Source organism: Argentina silus (genome assembly GCF_951799395.1).
Source record: "Argentina silus genome assembly, chromosome: X".
NCBI classification, from domain to species: domain Eukaryota; kingdom Metazoa; phylum Chordata; class Actinopteri; order Argentiniformes; family Argentinidae; genus Argentina; species Argentina silus.
The window spans coordinates 13310258-13332933 of record NC_139653.1 but is presented as its reverse complement, the minus strand read 5'-3'; the positions used below and the strand labels follow the sequence as shown (position 1 = coordinate 13332933).

General features: G+C 37.8%; 2 protein-coding genes across 4 annotated transcripts in view; both read left to right on the top strand.

The window, feature by feature from the left end:
- mlip (muscular LMNA-interacting protein) overlaps window positions 1-7542 on the top strand; it is a 41373-nt gene extending 33831 nt beyond the window's left edge. For both annotated transcript variants that reach the window (XM_083694812.1, XM_083694811.1), the window contains 2 exons: window positions 3872-3925; window positions 7180-7542. In XM_083694812.1, the coding sequence (XP_083550938.1) occupies window positions 3872-3925; window positions 7180-7416 (291 nt within the window). In that variant the 3' untranslated portion in view covers window positions 7417-7542. The remainder of the gene's footprint in view (window positions 1-3871; window positions 3926-7179) is intronic.
- Window positions 7543-12724: 5182 nt separating this feature from the next.
- Window positions 12725-21259, top strand: fam83b (family with sequence similarity 83 member B). 2 transcript variants are annotated; one of them, XM_083695594.1, is made up of 5 exons: window positions 12725-12842; window positions 14424-14907; window positions 16629-16793; window positions 17481-17605; window positions 18290-21259. In XM_083695594.1, exons 2-5 carry the CDS (start codon window positions 14455-14457, stop codon window positions 20325-20327), a joined length of 2781 nt encoding a protein of 926 aa, XP_083551720.1. In that variant the 5' UTR covers window positions 12725-12842; window positions 14424-14454; the 3' UTR covers window positions 20328-21259. The 2 variants fall into 2 exon arrangements, with proteins under 2 accessions (XP_083551720.1, XP_083551721.1); XM_083695595.1 differs by lacking the exons at window positions 12725-12842; window positions 14424-14907; window positions 16629-16793 and adding an exon at window positions 16854-17129.
- The last annotated feature ends 1417 nt before the right edge of the window (window positions 21260-22676 follow it).

The window sequence follows — 22676 nt, the reverse complement described above, 5'->3', positions numbered from 1 at the left end:
CAAAAGTGCCAAATTCGCATCCCCTGCAGTCCTGGCCCTCCAGAGTCAAGCTGCTGCTGCAAGACAAGCTGCTCTGCTCTGATTGCCCTGTGTTGTGTCGATTACTACCCATTGTGACCTGATGAACAGAATCTTAATCATCTGTCAGCTTCCAGTTTTTCATCTGACTTGAAGATGAAATCGGAGAGGGGACGATAAGAGGGGACGATGATTCGTCTTTGTCCGTTCGTATGTCACAAGCTTTTTCTCCGATGCCACTGGGACAATTTTTATGAAACTAAAGGTGAATGATGGATTTTGCCATACAGGTGGGGCATTTACGGAATTACACTGATTGGTCCAATTGTGACGTAAATACAGTGAAAGATGCTTCTTGCCACAGATATTGAGTTTTGAGATGACGTCATTAAACACGTCACAATAGGGTGGAGAGCTAGGAGTGTAGCCTAAGCACTGTGTCCATCAACAAAGCCTAAAAAAAACTATTTTTCCTATCTGAAACCGAGTGGAAAAAGACGTGCCTGTTGCTGCTAGGTTACCTGATACAGTGGCAAGGTAGCTAGCAATGATTAGCGATTATGCTAACACGAACTTCGTAGGCATTTCTATGCTAGTAACAGATGAGCTTGTTAGGAAGAGGGGGTCAAATATATTTAGAGAGTGTTTATTTCATACAAAAAGAGTGTATATTTATTTCAGAAACTATAGTGGAAAACATCCTAATTTTTTTTACTGAAGTATCCGCCATCTTATTGTGACATTTTTGTGAACAGAATTCAATATGAAAGCGCCCGGAGCGCTCCACTAAAATTACATTGAAAACAACTGGAAAAAGGCGCTGGCGGATTGAAAAACGTGTCCGGTGGACAAGGCTCAATATAGCGTAATGAATTTGAGAATAATATTTTTAGAAATCAACGCAAAGCTGTAAGAAGCAAAACTGATAAGGAATCAAATAAGCACTACAGGTTCCGGCAACTTTTCAGGCGGGCTACGAATGCAGCTGTACAGGCCTATAGCCATAATATTTTGTGAGTGAAGTGTGTTATGCAGCATTATTTAATACCGAAACTGGGCTATATCAATAGCAACCCTGGTTTATAGCCAGTCGCATTTGTAATGTGGAAGGATGGAAGTGGACAAATGAGGAGACTTATTCCAAGAGGGTTTACACAGTTTTATTAATGCAGATAATAATAGAGTAATCAGAGTATCCAAATTATCCAAATAAGTTATGATCATGTCTCCCCATTATATACATAAACAGGTGAACAATATCCACCCTTTGGCCCAAAACCCATTGGCTTACAAAAATTGGATCAGAACATTATAATTTCGACATCCTTGTAATTTTGGCAAAAACATAATAGTTACAACATCATAATAACTTGTTTTTCTTACTCCTGTATCAATAACAACATCTGGATCCTATTAACCATTATGCTAAGAAAGGCTATCACTGAACTTTCTGTTACCTCGTTCTGGGATTTTCTACCACAGTAACTAAATAATTTGCCTGTGCAAATGTTTTGTTTTAGCTAATGAATTTGTGAGACATCAATGCAAAGCTGTAAAAAGCAAGACTGATGGAAATATTGGCTGTGTATATTTTGTCTTAAATAATATTATAATATATATAATATAATATTTTGTCTTACATACATTTGTGTTTGAAGTAAATGTGTCTTATGTCATTACAGAGTTAGTATGATAGTAGCCTAATGGTGCCCAAATTATTTTTGTCTTTGGTCACAGAAGGTGATCGCAACAAGAGAAAAGCCCTCCCTGTGCGCAACGGGGACACAGCACTGTAAAACACAGACAACCAGAGTGTCATAGTAAAAGGTTTATGAATAAATAAAGGGGTGCTAAATCATTCGTGGGAGGCAACATGTTTACATGGGACAGATTTGTTACACTTGTTCCAAGGCTATTTGTTCCATTACAGAAAATACCCAAATTAATTCTCTTGCTTGACGTCAATGTTATCCCAAGGCAAAAAGTACTACATCGGCAATTGGTGATATTAGCTTGCAAATTAAATTACATGGAAAGAAGGGAATGAGTCTTATTTCTAGTTCTCTGCAAGATGTTTCTAACATTGCATGCCCATTTTAATCATGAGCTACAGTGCCCTGCATAAGCAATGGGACAGTGAAGCATTCTCTTCTTTTGGATCTACACTCCAAAAGTTTGGATGACTATGAGGTCAAAGTAAAGATTCTCAGCTTTTATTTGCTGGTATTTGTGTTTTTTTGTTGTTGTTAGATATTGGTTTTATTTCATTCAGAAATTACAACACTTTTTATGCATAGTCACCCTATTTTAGGGTACCAAAAGTAATGGGACAATTGGCTTGACAGGTGTTTCTGGTAAGTCAGGTGTGTTCCGTCACATCATTTGTGCATGTATAAGAGAGCTGTCAATGTCTAGTACTGATTCTAGGCTCTGCATTTGCCTTTGGAGTTTGCTATTGGTGTCTGTCAACATGAGGACCAAAGAGGTGTCAATGAAAGTCAAGAATTATTAGGCTACAAAATCAGAAAAACACTATCAGAAACATAATCTTAGGTTGGCCAAAATCAATAGTTTTGAACATCATTAAAAAGAAAAAGAAGCACGGGTGAGCTCAGCAATCGCAAACCAGCTGGTAGGCCAAAGCAGACTTCAACTGGATGAAAACCCCAAAACAACTGTCCCACTGATCAGGAATTCTCTCCAGGAGGTAGGCATGAACGTGCCAGAGACTGCCATCTGCAGAATACTTCACCAGCCAAACTACACGCTTCATTGCAAAGTACAAACCACTAGTTATCCTCAAAAAGGATGGTCAGGTTACAGTTTGCTAAAAAGTAGCTAAAAAGCTTGCAGAGGTCTGGAAAAAGGGTTATGTGGACAGATAAGATTAATATAATCATGTACCAGAGTTATTGCAAGAGAAAAGTTTGGAGAAAAAAGGATCTGCCCAAGATTTACAGCAAAACACCTCATCTGTGAAACATGGTGGAGGAGGTGTTATGTTTGGTCATGTGTAGCTGCCACTAGAACTTGCTAACTTGTCTTAATTGATGATTGTAACTGCTGACAGCAGCAGCAGGTTGTATTCTGAAGTGTATAAACATCTTGTCTGCTCGAGTGGTGCTTCATCATACAGTAAGACAATGACCCAAAATATACTGCTATAATATAACTAGGGAGTTTTTCAAAAAGTGGAAAGGTCTTGACTCACCAAGTCAATCTGCAGATTTAAATCAATCAGATGCATAGAACATGCATTTAATCCTGATTTTAGGCAAAAAGACCTCAAAACAACTGAAAATGGCTGCAATACAGGCCTGTCAGAGCATCACCAGAGAAGATACCAAGTGTCTGGTGGGTTCAATGGGTCGCAGACTTCAGGCAGTTATTGCATGCAAGGGATTGTCGACCAAATACTAAACATGAGTGATTCATTTGGACATTTAATAAATCTGTCCAATTACTTTTGGGTACCCTGAAATAGGGGGACTATGCATAAAAAGTGGTGTAATTTCTGAATGTTGAAACCAATATGTACACCAATACCATCAAATAAAAACGGATAATTTCTCCTTTAACCACATAGTAGTTGTTTGATTTCAAATTCAAACTTGCTTCACTGTCCCATTACTTATACAGGGCACTATATGTGTTTCCTTTGTGAGAGCGATCAGAAGAAAATGTCCTTTGTGAAAGTTGTCATTTTCTCTTTGTTGGTAATGGGTGATTAGTGATGACTAGTGAGTGATGACGAGTTTGAATATGCCAGGTTTCATCTTTAACAAGGAACCCAGTTTTCACTAATCTTGTTGTTCTCTCCTTGTGGTTATATTCTGGATGCCAAACCTGAAAGCCAACCCATCCCATTGTGACTAGCCATGAGAATGAGGCTCTGAGTTCTAATAAGGTAATGTATAAGGTCTTGGCAGTGTTCAACATTAATGTTTGATGTTTTGGAAGAAACTGAATTCAAATGAAACATTTTATTTTGTTATTGTATCAACTGTGTTCAATCTACTGTATGTAAAACATTGAACTACACAGTACCAGTGTGAAAATATAAACCTGAAAAAACTTTCATATGCAGAAATTTGGTTCCCAAATGTGACATTTCCTTAAATACATGAATGTATTCCCTTCTTAATTGATGAGCAGAGCAAGCACCATTATTATCTACTTATGTTGACTGGGAATGTACAAAGATCTGGAAAAAACTTCTATTTACATTGTAATGCACTATTGAATACATACTTTTTCTATAATAATTCAAAGCTAATGTCTATTCAAAGCACATTGGTCTAACACCTGATAATGAGTCAGTTCTTTGACCAGTAATTACTTTTGGATCCATCTCTATGGATGTTTTGCTCAGTTTATCTTTTAATAGAGTTCACAGACTTTAATGAAGGTGCTAAGATGTGATTCAGATGAGTCACCACTGACCTTGCATTGCCACTACATCCTGTACACAGGCAATCTTTTTAATTGTCATCTGATGCTTACTTGAGATACTACTGACTAGTACACTAGTACTCACAGTAGTATCAACTTCTTCCCCCTCAAAAGTTGCTGAAAGCCTTGTCCAAACCAGCAGTCTCCCCTGATTGGAGTTGAACACACCTTTCATGAATACAGGGTTTAGAAAGTGTCTATACTACACAGTAGCTGAACTGTATGTCTTAGTAAGGAGTCTTACCTGATCCACCTTGAGCTCCTGTACAGTGACTGATGGTCAATATTTGCACAATGGTATGGTACTGTAATGTTGTTAAACTAATCCCGTCAGAGGTCCATGTTTGTTTGCATAAAGGGATGGTTCACTTTCAGAATAGATAACATGACCCTTCAGGGATGGGCAAAAGATTTCGAGGTGCATGTATACAACTTCAAATGGCCCAAGTTATCCTGAAATGTATTAGTATATTTATTATTATAAGATGGGTTGATCAGAACAAGCACTGTGATCGAGAGACGTTCAAAGCTTTGTTCCCTGATAAAGTAACAGCTATGACACGTTTTACCTGCTTACCATACATTTCAGTGATATCCCTGGGCAAACACTTGAATTACGATTTGTTTATCACGTTACCTTGACAGCAGTGGCCATTTTGAGAATTATATTTCTGAGCACAAGGCAGAATCTATCACAAAATAAATACTTAAAGCAGTGTTTTCTTGTTACGATTCTCTGTTTTGTTACCTTTGTATAAAAGCAATAAGGTAATTGAGTCCTTTATTTGCGATAAAGCACAGACTCAAGTGCTATATATTAGCATGTATGTATTCTCTGAGTATAGTATATCCTGATACAAAGATGTATATATACAAAACAATATATACAAACCAACTAATTTGTTATGTTATTAAATTAGTGCACCTAATTTTCTGTGAATAGTTTTCAATCTGCAATAGATTTAGGTCTGTGGGAGCAGGTGATTGTGTGCTTTATCCAATGAATTACTATAATTGTTGATTTAAGATGGGCACAGTGAATATCACCAGATAATGATGCCCTAAATTAATTTCGCTTATTGAAATCTTCAAATCAAAATGTTTTTGTGATTAGCAAAGCATCTCAAAAGCAGTTTTGAAGATTAATTGAATCTATTGCATAGACAGTGCCCTGCGTAAGTAATGGGACAGTGAAGCATTTTTTCTTTTATACTCTAAATTTTCGGATTTGAAATCAGACGATTACTAAGAGGTTAAAGTAGAGATTCTCAGCTTTGGTATTCGTGTACATATTGGTTTCACCATTTAGAAACACATTTTATGCATAGTCCCCCTATTTTAGGGTACCCAAAAGTAAAGGGTCAACTGGCTTGACAGTGTTTCTGGTAAGTCAGGTGTGTTCCGTCACATCATTTGTGCAGGCATAGAGAGCTGTCAATGTCTAGTATTTTTTGTCTTGGATTCGAGGCTTTGCATTTGCCTTTGGAGTTTGCTATTGGTGTCTGTCAACATGAGGACCAAAGAGGTGTCAATGAAAGTCAGGGAAGCCATTGTTAGGGTAAAAAATCTGGAACAACCTATCAGAAATAGCCAAACCAATAGCCAACCATAGCCAAAACCACCCACAGATCAGGTACTGTACACTCCCCAGGAGGGAGGCTTGAATGTGACGCTTCACTGCAAGGTGCAAACCACTAGTCATCCACAAAAAGGTCAGGTTACAGTTTGCTAAAAAGTACCAACAAGCCTGCAGAGGTCTGGAAAAGGGTTGTGTGGACAGCTAAGATTAATATTATCATGTACCAGAGTGATTGTAAGAGGAAAATTTGGAGAAAAAAGAATCTGCCCAAGATTCACAACATACCACCTCATCTGTGAAACATGGTACTATGGTTTTGGCATGTGTAGCGGCCACTAGAACTTGCTAACTTGTCTTAATTGATGATTGTAACTGGTGACGGCAGCAGCAGAATGTATTCTGAAGAGTACAGAAACATCTTGTCAGCTCGAATGCAAGCAAATACCTGCAAATTCATTGGATGGTGCTTAATCATACAGTAAGACAATGACCCAAAACATACTGCCATAGCAACTAGGGAGTTTTTCAGGGCCAAAAAGTGGAAAGGTCTTGACTGCTGTCTTCAGATTTTGCATTTAGACTTTCAGACTGTGCATTTAATTTCCTGATGATAAATTTTTTGGCAAAAAGACCTCAAAACAAACAACAACTGAAGATGGCTGCAGTACAGGCCTGGCGGAGCATCACCAGGGAAGATACTCAGTGTCTAGGTATCTTCTTTGGTGGTCTATGGGTTGCAGACTTCAGGCAGTTATAGCATGCAAAGGATTTGTTGACCAAATACTAAACATGAGTGCTTAATTTGGACATTTGATAAATCTGTCCCATTACTTTGGGGTATTGTGAAATAGGGGGACTATGCATAAAAAGTGGTGTAATTTCTGAATGGTGAAACCAATAGTTATATATAAACACCATCAAATAAAATTGCTGATAATCTCTACTTTAACCTCATAGTACTTGTTTTATTTAAAATCCAAACTTTTGGAGTGTAGATCCAAAAGAAGAAATAACGCTTCACTGTCCATTCACTGTCCATTTATTTATGTGGTTTAATCATTATTTTCTCATTTGTTCAGAAACTAATGTACAACTATTTCCATTAATAACATGTCATATTTTGTTTGCAGCTTGAAAACACACAAACAGGGGCTGATGGCAATATAAGCTCTGGCAGCCAGACATTTAGCAAAGAGAGGAAGAGCCCAACAACAGTAATCAAGGAAACACTCTCCGCCTCTGCACTGCTTATAACTGAGTCTGAGAGGCCTGACTCCAGCCATGCAGAGGATGTATTCTGGCAAGGTGTTCCGGCCTCTTTCAACCCCACCAAGGTGACCATGGAAGCTTTTGAGACAGACATTTAAATGGTTTGAAAAACAAATTGGTGACAACCGCCCTTTATTAAATAATCCTGAAGTGTAACTTTAAGTAATGTTTTTTTGTCCAATATTAAATAAAAACATTTTGTAATCTTTTGATTTGTTTATTACTGACTTTGTGCACATATGAATAAACATGTAAAAATGATTACTAGCAAGTCTGTGTGTGTGTGTGTGTGTGTGTGTGTGTCTGTGTGTGTGTGTGTCTAGGTGAATAGGGAGACATTTATTCAGGACAGCACACCAGGGACTCTGCATAGTGATGTTATGCAGACACTGTCTGTCCCTCTCTCAGTACCTGTCTAGAAAGTTATCATGCATAAACGAAGACCGTTAAGCCCCACTTACAGGGTTATGTTTTCAAAGATGGCCACGTCACTCAGGTTGAACAACGGAAGTGCAACACATCTTTTCACAATGGTTTTGTGACAATATACTGGACTGTATATTTTGTATGAATGTCACTATCATTAGACCATTGGATAAACAATCAATTCATCTGAGGAAGTGGTAACTCATTGGCAACTTTATATGTACAGTACGCTCCAGACATATTTTTTAAATAATAGTGTCCCAAGCGCGATTTGAACCAGCGACGTTCAGGTTGCAAGTTGGGCAATTTTATTGAGTACAACATGAACCCATATTCAATAACATGATGCTTTTATCAGTGTCTCACATCTGAATGAATTCTACTATGTGCATGTGGATCCATACATACATACATACATACATACATACATACATACATACATACATACATACATACATACATACATACATACATACATACATACATACTGTACCTAAATAGATAGATAGATAGATAGATAGATAGATAGATAGATAGATAGATAGATAAATAGATAGATAGATAGATACATACATACATACATACATACATACATACATACATACATACATACATACATACTGTACATAAATAGATAGATAGATAAATAGATAGATAGATAGATAGATAGATAGATACATTCAGACATACATACATACATACATACATACTGTACATACATACATACATACATACATGCATGCATACATACATACATACATACATACATACATACATACATACATACATACATACATACATGCATACATGCATACATACATACATACATACATACATACATACATACATGCATGCATACTTTACATACATAGATACATAGATACATACATACATACGTATTTTTGGCCAAAACATTTAAATGTATCCTTTTTTTTAAAAAACAATTAACTTGACAACAAATGACAACTATGCCTGAAGGTATCTTGTGGCAACTTGTAATGGTTAATTACAGAAGCTGATTATATTCAATATATACTATTATAATGCTTGGTATTTTAACACTAACATCTGTTATGAAATACAAAATAAACAATTCACTTGGTCTATTGAATAACTATCTAAAAATATCATTTTTCAATAGAACACTCATTTACACTCCTCGTCTGTTAGACTACTTTCAGGGTAAGGAAGCAAATATGTGATATTGTAATTTGGGTAAACTATCCCTTAAACGTGCACAAGAGATACTCCAATCGTTTAGACTAATATATTGAACAGACATGTACCTTTGATCGGTTCATCCAATTTGTGTGATTTGAGCAATTCCTCCACCAATTTGCTGCAACAATGACAAAAACAAATTGGCTAGCTATTTCATGTAAAGAACATTTGTATCCATTGTATGTTTCCTTAAAGATACTACTGTGAACAAGCCTTTCACTCTCAACATGAACAGGAAGATTAGTAAGTCAGAGATTGGTCAGCTCGGGCAGGTTTTACTATCACCCATAATTCATTAACTTCCTTTAATGCAGAGAGATACAAACTGAAGTCAATGGATCCTGTTATCTACCCTTACATTCATTTGAGCTCAAGGATCCAAATTGTTTTCAGTTTATACTTTGTCCCACTTTAAACAAATTCAAATGTTAAGGCTTTGATCAACTCTTTATAAGGCCCACATAAATGTTTCACAAATGTTTTAAAGTAAAAAAATAAATAAAAATGTAGGTAAAGTCAGATAATCAACTCTGTCCACACTATCGAAGGACAATGATACCGACCGTGAAATAGATGCAGTACAATCCTGTGTCAGTAATATTCCATTGTTGGTGTGAGGGAAATGTAGGCCTACTATAACAGGCAAACATTATTTTCATGACTCAACATCAGTGGTATCCAGGCAAAAGGAATGACACAGTCGTATGATCACAGAGTAAATGTCAGAACACACATTCTTATCTTTACCTTATCTCATTCATGCATTTAAGAGTTAGTTTAGTCACAATACTTTGCTATGCTTTTACTGTATCAACTGTTAGTAATGTAAACACTTGTAGGGGCATGTTCACACAGAGCCAAACACACTGACAGTACAGATTGTGATGACAACACAGGGCTTGGATTTCACAGAAGGTGACTCACCAGTTCTGCAGCTCCAGGGGTAGAAACTTGCAATGTTGATCCAAATCCATACCTTACCTGGCCTGGGAAGACTGCAGCCATCTCCAGACTGAACAATGCAGCTGATATCTGTTATTCACTGGTTTCTTTTCAGCTTCAACTACCAGAGGCATTTCAGTCACATTATATGGGCACTGTACATGTCCTGTAAAATCTGTTTCAGTATGTCAGGGTGCACAGTGTGTTGTTTGTCACGTGTGATTCACAGGCCTACCATTGAAAATGCATTACTGAAGAAGTTTTGATATTACCAGCTATACTTGGACTATACAGCACTGTTCTATTGTTCTGATTGTTAAGGACCCATCAGACAGATACTGTAGGACACAAGATGATGTTCTGATGAAGGCTTTTGTTTAACAAAATGTGTTGAATTCAACAATGACATTTTTTTGGTACTGTAAGTACCATTGTACTCAAAGACTAATTAAAATTATCCCTCTATTGTAATTAGTTCTGTAACTACTTCAGGATGTGTTTCTGTCAGGCCTGTCACTTTCTGTATATGATGTGTGTGGTGTGCCTGCATCGGCTAAGCATCTGTGCATGCATGTATCAGGCAATAGCAACTGTCAGAGGGCTAAGAAAGGAAGATTGTGTTGCTAGGTGGTAGGATGGAAGTGGGGGAGGGATTTCTCTAGACTTTCTGAACTAGGAAGGTCTTGTCTCAACAAGGTTACTCTTTCTCTAACCACTAAAAGTTAATGTCTAACTCTAACCCTAACCACTCAAATTGAATCCCTAACCCTAACTTCTAGTACTAACTAAGCGCCACATATGTTGAAGAACTACGTTGTTGTATTGCTAACGTAGTGTTATTTATTTCCTTTTTTTACTCTTTAGTAGTGCAGATTTCACACTACAGTCATGTGCAGATGAGCATGTTATTGTGGCCTTGTACTATTGTATCTGTATGCACATTTTGCTAGGAGACCATGTTGGTTTCTGTTTACTTGCTATCCAAAAATCAAGGTCTATCTGTATTTTCTGCCAAATTGCATAGATGCAAACTGAACAGTGTTTTGTTATAAAAAAAAATTGGGCCTTCCAAGCTGAGAATTGACTTCAACCAACTCACCATGAATCCAAGGTTCTCTCGACAAAATATTGATTCAATTTGTGAATAGTGCCCTCTTGCTGACACTGCTATCTCACCCTCTCTTGTTGGCATTAAGCCTTGGAGGTAAGATCTGGGCAAGTGAGACTAGATAAATAATAGAAATTGTGCTCAGAAAGAGCTGATCCTGGTATTTGAACTCTTTTTCAATACTTTTCAATATTCCTAAGAAAATTGATGCAGAAATTGATGCATTTATATTTGTGCACAATTTACACAAACACAATTTACTTAATGTGTTTCAATTACTATTGAACAACATTAATATCCGTCCTTTAAATTTCTGACCAGACACAGAAAACAATAGCACAGCTGACTGATTATAGTACCTATGTTTTCATTCAGGGTCCATCACTAACACTTAAATTAATGTAATGTCCTACTTTTCTGATTGACTCACTGATTGAAGTGCAATGTCAATGCCGTCTACTTGCAGATTCTTGAGAGGAAGCTTCTGACCATGATGATATTATGTTAAGACAGTGCGTGATCATTGTGCCTCTTGCTACACATGAATGACAGTCACATTGCTTGGTTGTAAAACAAGAACAAGTAGAACACACACAAAAACAAGAATATAACAAATAACAGCAAAAATTATTTATTATAATTATATTATGATCATGATGGGATGCAGGGTTGAGGTCAGAGGAATTTCAATTCAGTCAATTCAGGATGTAAATTGATTGATTGCAAATCGGGCATTTTGAACCAATAATGGGAAAATCAGAATATATACTTTAAAAAAAATCGTTTTTCTAATGTTGTTCAAATTGACCCCAACCCTGATGTATTGGACCTATATAGAGTTTATCATTAGGCCTCAGAGCACTTAGTTTGCACTTGTCAAATGCCCAGTAGGTGCTTGACAAGGTTCCAAAGGAACAGATGTTAGTGGCGCACTTAATTGTAGGTTATTTGAGGTTATTTGTGAACACTGAAAGTTTTGAAAAGGAGTGCCTCCTCTTGTGAGATGTGATGCATTTAAAATAGCCACCTGAGAGTGGATGGAAATACCGGTACTCGCTACATTAGGCAGGTAATCCAAACAAGGCAGTACAGTAGGATGCGTGTTGAGTGTAGTACAGTATCTTATTTCTGAATGTGATTTATTTCTGATTATTGGTTTTCTGTTTGATCATTATGGTTTTGAAGATGGACAATGGAAAGAACCTTGTTGACTCATACGTGTATCTCATACTTTGATTGAATATTTTTAATAGCAAGGCTGCTCTTCCCCTCTTGTTTTTGTTTGCACTTAGAATAGTCCCAGAGATTCAAATTAGCTGAATAATTGAGACCAATGTACGTATTCTGAAAGGCAGGCACCTGCTCGCCCGCCCACCCAACTGCCTGCCGGTCCTGAATCAGGACTAGTGGTACTGATTCATGAGTTAACAAGCTTGCCTAGGTTTACATATTGCCGTGTGTCAAAAGTCCAAAGGCTCTGTCTGTTTTATTGTTTATCTTAATATGTTTTTATAAAGATAGCTCGCTTTGTCTATGAAAAAGAAAGGGGTGGCACTACAGGTATATATTTCAAACAGGTTTATGGCTGGCCCTGGCCTGTAAGCAAGTTTCAAGCCTGAGCTATTTGCATATGAAAACTGGAAACCACACCCTCCATCCAGAGTGCTTCTCATGTTAAGACACTTCCTTGTCTTTGTTACTTTCAGTTGGCAGGCAGCAGTTTGTCCTCAACTATGAGTTAAGCATAGGCTGAATACATTTAAAGATGCCAGTGTGGGATTCATTGGGAACCTACAAGAGGATTTTCCTATAATTCACACAATCAACGTAAGTTCCTGCTATAGAGTGTAAGACAATACTGTGGTGACCTAGAATGTACAGTATGCTTTCAAAGGATTACATGGACTGATTATTTAAGAGTAACAATAGGCTTGATCTCCATTCTTTGAAATAATTTATCAGAACAATGAATGATTTATCAGTACAGGACATTAATGTTTTAATATTGTATGTTGTTGAAGGTGCGGTTTGATTTCAAATACAGTGAATTACTAACATAATCACACAAGGACAGTAAATGTTATAATTTCTTTTTAATTATGTTTGAAAAGTACAACATGGGAAATTTGTCAATGTGAGACAGTGTTGAATCTCTCTCTGAGCTTTAGGACTACAATTTATTGACAGTTTATCTTTATTGCGATGATCAAAACAAAGTTGCAGTGGGCTGCAGTGAAGTGGCTGATTACTACTCATATACATACTTAATTTACATTACATCTGAGACCTTTCGCAGACGCTCTTTTCATCAGCTGGTTGCATAATATTTGATCCTTTTTACGGTAACTAATTGGAATTGTTCAATGCTTAGGGACTTGAGGAGCCTGACATAACTGATATCAGAAATCACCTTGAAAATTAGAGGGTCTCATATGAACACCTTGATGAACACCCTTATCCCTTGATGTCTCTAGACTTTAGTCTGAATGTTTGCATTTCTCTGTCAGCAATGATGGAACCTTGACATGTCATACAGTACATCAATGATGGAAACTTGACAGTACATCGATTGATTATAAGATGTGGGTTTAAAAGAAAAATGACTGCACCACTGCACTGGTGACAGTACTCACCGCAATACGCACATTTCTCTCTGTTGTCATTGAACCTCATATAAGATGTAGACCTAGTGCTACATTTAGCCACCTCTCCATCAGTCAATACCCTTTTTGTTCTAATACTTTAATGGGAAATGTAGGCTTCTTTATTTCTTAGTACACTTCCCATTTTATAATTCATAAGCTTCTTTATTTCTGGGCACACACATTTTCCAGGCACTGCAAATCACATAATTTCATCGTAGTTAGAACTGGCAATCTCTTGAGTCACAGATATCAGTTTGTTGACTTTGTTAGAAGCTCAAATTCCAACTTGGATTCCGGTCCTGTTTTTCAGCAAGTCTATGCAAGCTGAGCCAGTGAGAATAAAACACAGCGTGCTTCTGAGAACCTGAACACCTGCTTGTGATGCATTATGAAAGATAGATATAATACAGTATGATTCCCACGCCTCTGATGAGTCACCCCTGTGCACTTTTGTCACTTATACATAACTTGCCATCATTTTTGAATAGCAAGAGGATAAGTGAATACCCACGCCATGTTCAGATCCAATTTGAATGATTGTTTGCCATGTTATTCTGCTATTTATATCATTGTTGAATCAAACAGGTCTCAGTGGTCTTTCGAACCTTCAGCCACGATTCCCTAATGAACCTGCATCATGAAAGATATGTTGTATTGGTTACTTGATGTAGGCCTACAGTATGTGTCAATGAGTGCTAAATAATTTTCAACTCTATATCACATAAATCGCTAACATCTCTCTTCTTGCCTCTTTGTTTTTCAGCATCTGAGAGAGGATTAACTGAGCCACTGTCATGATGGAATCCCAACAACTCTCTCTGCTGTCCTCCTTGACGGGAGAGTTGAAGCCTGAGGATTATGTCCAGCCCCACTATAAGGAGTCATATCGCCTGGCTATCGATTCCCTAGTGAACAAAGGCAGAGAGAGCTATCAGGAGTTCCTCAAGGGAGAGCGTTTAGGGAGCTTCCTATCTGAAGACGAGCTCCTCTTCATCACCACAAATGCAGAGCAGCCATCAGCCGGCAATCAAACAGAGACAATCGACGGTTCTCCAGAGAGCAAGTCCTCGACTGGGACGTATTGGCCCATACACTCAGATGTGGCAACACCAGACCTGGACTTGGGGTGGCCGGAAGTCATGCTTGAGAGACTGCTGACCAATATAGATCTGCTCTTTCATCCGCCCAGACAAAACAAACCCACCATCAAAGAAGTGATCCGTAAACTAATTCAGGATGCAAGACAGGTAATCAAATGTTTTTGTGTCAGTTACAATGCTGATGCTAATGGCCTTTAGAGAAAACAAATCACAGTATTTGTCTTTTTAAAAGACAAAATGTGGATTAATGTACAGAGCCCTATTGGATATGTCACAAAGCACTGTCATGCCCTAACTGGTTTAAGGTGGTGTGATCTAGCTACAGAACCATAGGGCTTGGTTACTAATCCAGTAACCTGCTAATACTTCAGATTTTAGATATTACACACACCCTTTCCTCCCAGGGCAAATGTATACACACCCTTGTTGTTCTCTCTTTTCACCAGACAGTAGTGTCTAAAGGAGTGTCAGGGCGGGTCTAAAAAATCTGGTTTTGCAACCTACCTTCATGAGTAAAAGTACTATATGGGTGCTGCTCTAACGGAAACCTATTGAGTGTCTTTAATTGTGCAGTTTTTCTCACAATTGAGAAAATTCCAGGATTTAGTACCAGAATCCAGAATTAGATAGTAAATGCTATAATCTCCTACTCTCTGCATTCCTAATATGAAGATGAATATCAGCAATGTGGCAATTGTCACATTCTATCTCTCTGTCCCTAAAGCAAAAATACAGGACACACATATTTTGCTTACAATTATTAAAACTTTCTATAACACCAATTTACATATGGTCACCAAAATAACAGCAATCTGGTTAAAACTACTATAGTAGACAAGTAGTAGTAACTAAACTAGTAGTAGTAACTAAACAATAGATTTCTCACAGTGGGAGTTTAGAAATTAATTTTTAGATTAGTACAAGTACAGACTGATGATGTTAATCATTTGACAAGGATTCATCTGTCAGCATGGCATTTTGGAAACATACTAGACCAAATATCATGACTTTCATCCAATCTACTTTTACCTGACATTGCATTGCACAAAATGTTGAATGGACTTATCATAGGTTAACTGACGCTATTGTGGAAGAAATCAGTCAATGCTGTGTTCAAAGAACCTCAGAGGAAGCTGTTAAACAGGAATACCAAATTAAAAAGGTTGAAACTTGAAATATGAAAAAACTGAGCGTTGGTCTCTTTATATTAAGAAAGCTATATCCCTGGCTCCTATAGTCTTATAATCATCTTGTGTTACACGTATCTCCACATGGTCAGTGCTGAGGACATGCAAATGTGTAACAAAGATGTAATGTCCCAAACATGGGTCAGTGTCCAATCAACTTTGACGTGAATGAATTCCAAAGTAATATTCTAGTCTGAAATAATGAGGTGTGAAGTACCAGTCTCCAAATGATCTTACTTACAGTACTTATGCAAGGATTATGACACCATCAATAGGCTCCTAATGACTCCCCAAAATGATGACTCACATTCCATTATCTGGAAAAAGGTCACCAGTATATTCTTGTCTTCACTGTTCCAATCGTATTAAATAAGTGCCACTTCCTTCTCAGTAAGAATGTTATGTGTACAATGAGAAGTAATGAAACTTGAAGTTATGAAACTTGAACCATATCTCATTAACACCTACATATAGGTATATATGGTAGTTGGTTACCTGCCTCTGTGCTACTTTAGGTAATCACACAAGAGTTCCTGAGCTTGAATTAATGTCTCATTATACTTTTTAGAGCCACCTATGAACACCAAGATGGCAACAATGGAGTAATTTCACTCATAAATGTATTTCTCGTCCCCCTCTCTGATTCTAATTTGGTTCTAATTTGTCCCTCTCTCCCTGCAGGTCATAGCTATTGTAATGGACATTTTTACTGATGTAGATATTTTCAAAGAGACTGTTGAAGCCTCAATCCGAGGAGTTCCAGTTTATGTGCTTCTTGATGATTCCCATCTGCAAAGTTTTCTCTCAATGGCTGAAAATCAAGACATCCAAGTGCAAAAACTCAGGGTAAGTTGTACTAAACTTTATTTATGTAATTTATGTGATTTGTGTAGATATTTTATACTGTAGACATACAGTTAATGCAAATAATAATCTGATTTATACAGATAAACCAAATAAAAATTAATGAGGATAGCACACAAATTCTGTCTTAGTTCTGTTGTGGTTCTTATTTATGGTTGTAGGCAAAAAAGGACAATTTGTACATTAACAGTAGTCCTTCTAATACAAAAGTATTGTTCTTATACTTTTACAGGGTGGGGTGATAATTACTCATTGGCTAAGAGGTGTTTGGGCCAACCACACCCTTTATATGTATTCATAAACAAGTACACACCTAAAGTAAGATTACCTTTGCACATTTGAAAATACATTATCTTGCCTTGACAAGTGTCAGTGGATTCTAGAATACACTTGCTATTGCAATTTGTTTAACCAATTTACAACACAGTACAGTATATTCAGTGTATAATTTGTAAACTTCTGTACTTCTGTGGGTTTTGTACCTCTGCCAGGCATAGTTATGGTTTATTATCATAGTATCAAGCCTGCCATAAAGCTCTGGCACTGTTTTAGAGCTTCTTAATATTTTTCATATGAGACAGACGATAATATTCAGGCTTTGCATACAGAGGTGTGTTATGATCTTGTCTTGTCTAACATGCCTACAGTAACTGACTTTCTTGACTACAGAACATGAGAGTGCGCACAGTGAAAGGTCAGGATTACCTGTGTCGATCAGGAGCTAAATTTCATGGAGCAATGGAGCAGAAGTTTCTATTAGTCGACTGTCAAACAGCAGTGTATGGATCTTACAGGTGAATTTAACCACAGCTTGGGCGAAGGGTGTGTGTGTGTGTGTGTGTGTGTGTGTGTGTGTGTGTGTGTGTGTGTGTGTGTGTGTGTGTGTGTGTGTGTGTGTGTGAGTGTGTGTGTGTGTGTGTGTGTGGGGGGGGGGTGATGTCAATTAAAATAAATGTATATAAAGTATTGTCTTAGAAGTTGAGAATAATGCTTGCCCATTTTGATGAAATGTACTTCAGCTGTTAAATGCACTCATAAGACATTATTATGTACTTTTTAGTCATCCATTGTTACTTCTAGACAACCCCAATGCTTCCATAACCAAGGTGTCCCTGAAAGGACTCTCTTATCAAGAACAGAATTTTGATAAGCCAGAAGCTTATGAATTCCTACATTAAGATACCAAAGTGAGGAGAAATGCAGTTTTTACTTTCGACAGCCAAATAATATTTTACTTTTCATAAAATGTTCCATGACTCAAAGATGAATGAAAGGGAAGACAGCAGACAATTTGTTGACAGTCTATTGTCTACCAGTTTACAATATGTGCCTTTTATCCTAAATAGTATCACTTTACTGTTTCCAACAACGATCACTAAAGCCTTCATATGATCATATTATAAATGTGATTATTACACCTGTTGTAATGTTGTTATTATCATATGATTAATTCTAACTGTTTCTACCTCCCTACCCAGCTTCATGTGGTCCTATGAGAAAATCAACCTGAGCATGGTGCAGGTCATAACAGGTCAGCTGGTCGAGTCCTACGACGAGGAGTTTCGCACGCTCTATGCCCGGTCTACTGTGCCAGAGGTTCTCTCCCCTCCAGAGAGCGTGTTACTAGACAGCAGGTCGAATGGAAGACGTGCCCTGGCAAAATACGGTTCTCAATCTGGCCAAGCCTTTGAGAGGAAGGACCAGTTGAGGAATACCCTTGACACTGTGTACAGGAAAGCCTGTGAGAGACAGATGGGCGTGAGAGAGCTAGAGGAGAGGCTGTATGAAGATGAGCCTTTTGAGCACAAACCCATGATCAATCCTGGTGTGGGTATGCTAAACCGGGTTCATCAGTTCCAGCCTCCTGAGACCATGAACTTCATGAAAAGGCACAGCTATGCTGGAGAGAGACAAGAAGTCTCATATATTCCGCAGAACACAACGTATAGGGCAAGCAACTGGAATGTGGCTGGAAATGGAGGTTTTCACGGCCCTCCTGGAAGCAGTCACTATTCTAATGCTATGGAGGACTATTCTCAGATGCCACCAATGAACCAGATGTACAGAGGTCATAACATGCGTCAGTCCTACCATGGGAATGACAAACAGGTCCTCTCCATGCAGCAGAACATGCCAACATTAGAGCCTACGTCCAAGTCCTTCTTACGCACATGGAGAATAGAGTCCTATCTAAATAACAATGATGTTCCAATTGGGGATTCTGGTGACTACCTTGACCAGTATGAGACACCGGAAAACAAAGCTGGTTCCCTCATGCACTCCAGGGTGAGGTCATCCATTGTCTACAAATCCACTATTCCAGAGCAACCAGAGACAAACAAGTCTTCCTCTTCAATACGTCAGATTGATCCCTCTGCAGTCCCAAACAGTCCACCATATTACTCATCAATGCAATGGAGTCCAGCAGCAATGGAAAACAGAATGAGGAATGATGAGCTAAAGAGGCGAAGTCATATTTGGGATGATCCTAGGAATAATACACAGGGCTACGGCCCAGCAAGAGATGCTTATGCCAGCCTTGGCAGGGCCAAAGGTGGGCTGGCAATCAAAAACCCTGATATCCTTCAAGAAAACTGGCACAAAAGGCATAGTGTGGCAGACCCAAAGTCAAACATTGACTACAGAGACAACCGAGAGTCCTCCAGTCACATGTATGAAGCTTTCATGAGAAGACAGCCAGATAGAATTGCAGGAATAAATGCACACAATGGAGGATATGTGTCAAATCTGAATGAGGATCAGAGATCTGTGTCTCATTATGATGTAAAAAATGTTGTGGACATAAAGAGCCCCCCAGTGTCCATTTGGCAAGAGCCTCCCTCCAGAACAGTGTCTGCTGCAACCCTTGATGTCAATGGTAAGGAGTCAAAAACCCCCAACATGGGCTCAATGCGCTTACTTAATAAAAGTTCCAAGAAAATCAGATCCCTGCTCAACATACCAGAGAAAAAGGAAAGACAGGATAGAATAATGGATCGCAGCTCAGACACTATACTGGCAGAGGAAGAAGAACAAAGACCAGGGGGAGAGAGGAATGTTCAGGGTAACGTCACAAAGCTCCAGATTGACAGAAATCTCTTTGCAGATGATTTAGTAAAATCATCAGCCCCTCGTTTCAGCACTGAGGAGCTCCACCAAAACTCTCCTGCCACAACTACGTCTGTCAAGACACAGCAGCACCATACTACCAGTGATGGAAATGAGAGGTCAAGCCTTGCATCAGAAAACTGGCGTAAAGATCAAGGAGCTGACAGTCGATTGTACAACAGATTTGAGCCTTTCTGCTCATATGAGAAGAAACACTCTTCCTCTTCACACATTGCAGGATCTGCTAACACGCAAGCCCCAGAGAGAGCCAAGAGCATACTCTTCGCTAAAAGTGGCTCTACCAGTGAACATCACAGCCACGTTGGTCAGCAAACACATGGTCATCATGACAATAAACTGGGCAGATTCATACAAAAAGTGGGGAATTTCATTCACAAAAATAAATAGTTAGATAATACGGTAAACAAATCCTGTATGGTATACATATGTAAAATTACATTTTTCATTTTTCTTTATGACCAACTAGCCTAAGCTTAGAGCTTACCATTGTTATTCAGCTGCTTCATTCTTGCCCTTTCCCCATTGAGTTACACATTGAAAATGTAATCTGAATGCAAGCAGAGAGGAAGCTAGGTACTGTATTATTTTCTAGGATTAACTTCAAAACTGTTTAAAGGAAGACTTTAAGGATTTGTTTGAGGACTCCATGGCAATGACAAACTGATCATTACTTGAATTAAATGATGTTTTAGGCTTAACTGTTTTCAAATATGAAAGAAATTATATGGTATTCAATTGTTTTGTTTATGAAGTTTCTTTGTACAAGGGTATTTAAGGTTAACTAACACTGCATCAAATACTGTATGAAACATAACAGTGGATTATCACAATATCTGTGCAACATATGTGCATGCAAATTGGCCAATGTTGTAATAACTAATTATGCAGTTCAGTCCCGTTACCTTTGTCAAACAGGATGCATTCAGGATTTACACTAGCTACATGTCCATATAAAACACACTTGACAACTGTCCATCAAATTAAAAGGTGGATGAGATGTAAACAGTGAACAAAATGTTAAATAAAAAAACATAATATTAGATGTTAATTACAGGAATGGGTGAATGCCACATGTTGCAATGTTTACACTATTTTGTTTTGCTTTCTTTGAAAAAAAATCTTCTTGGCAAAACATGCTTAAAACTAACTTTTGTTAGTTTAGTCTATTCAATTTGTTTTCTGTTTGCCACTTTTACAGCTCTTTGGGGAAATGTCATGATATGACAATGGTATGAAAAGGGACTATTTCAGGGAAATGTGCATCATAGGTCTTTGTAAATATGTGAAATATTTGAGCTGTAAATAAAAAACTATTCTGTATAAACCAAATTTTTTCTTGAAAATGTGTTATCGCTGTGTTTCCTTTAATCTGAATATACAAATATATATATTTGACTGTATAGTGTAAGGCTGGTACAGTGCCTGCCACTTTATAGGGTACAAGATCAATTATACAGAATATGATTGATTATAAAAAAAACAATAAAAGCTGATAATGCAATTTACATTCAATTCAATGCAATTGCATTCCAGTCACTGAGAAATTAGTAGGTTTTGGGGCAGCCATACAGGGCTAGCCACATCAGGTCCTATTGTCCTGAGCAACACAAGCAGTCCTTGATTTCCTGCTGGGTTAGGGTTAGGGGTTTTTGTCCTGAAGTGTCTTTCAAGTGTCTTTCTGTTGCTACTCCTTAACTTAATTGGTCACAGTTGGGGGACCAACTTTATACCTAACATGCTTTAATAACCAACAGTGTTGATGGTCTTGATAAGGATCATTCTACACCAACACCATTCTAGGTGATCGTATTGTGACACAGAGATTGTACTGTAATTCAGTGTTCACAAACAAACAATATGAATGCAAGAAAATACATTGTTGATCTGTATTCTATTGACCCTGCAAGGGCACTGCTGCATTTCTATAGTCAGCCAATATGCTTTTCAGAATATTCCAGTTATCACTGCCACTTAACAGTTAAGTCAGAAAAATAAGAATAAATATGTGCCCTGGAATGCCAGAGCATATCAAGCCTTTACATTGAAAAATGTCTGATAGTCTCATAAAAAAAAAAATCTCTATACAGTGCATCAGCAGATTCATTCAGGAGACCTTTGAAGATTACCTTTCTGCAAAAATCAAGTCTCTTGACCATTTCTACTATGCAGAGAGAATGCATAATAGATAAAAGGATGGCTATGCTGAACACCCACATATAACCTTTTGAGGCCTACATGTGCAGAGTTACTTCAATACTGCATTAACCTTGGTGCTCTTATTATTGATGGTGAGGGTAGATTCATTTTTCCTCTAAACAAAAGAAAGGAAGCTTCTCACATGGCAGTGGTTTACCCAGCTGTGCCCACATCAGGAAAGTTGTTCTGTCTAACATAACCATGTTGATTTTGGGATAGTATGTAATAGAGAATGTGTCACTAACACCATGAACGGTCAATTTAAAGAAAACTCTGTTGTTACTTGATTTCAGACCTGGGTTCCAGTTGTATTTGTATTTATCTGCAGCTGTGCTTGATTGAGTTTACCTCTCACAACGATACCAATGGAATAGTCCCAAAGGTGCAAACTCTGCCCATGTAACACTCCATGTAGACTCAAGCAAATGCTCAAAGTATTTAAAAATAATTGCTATTCGACCAAGGTCTGCTTTATACATACTATCTGAAACACGACTACATCTCCACCCCAGGTGACATCCATGTTGATCGATAGCAAAT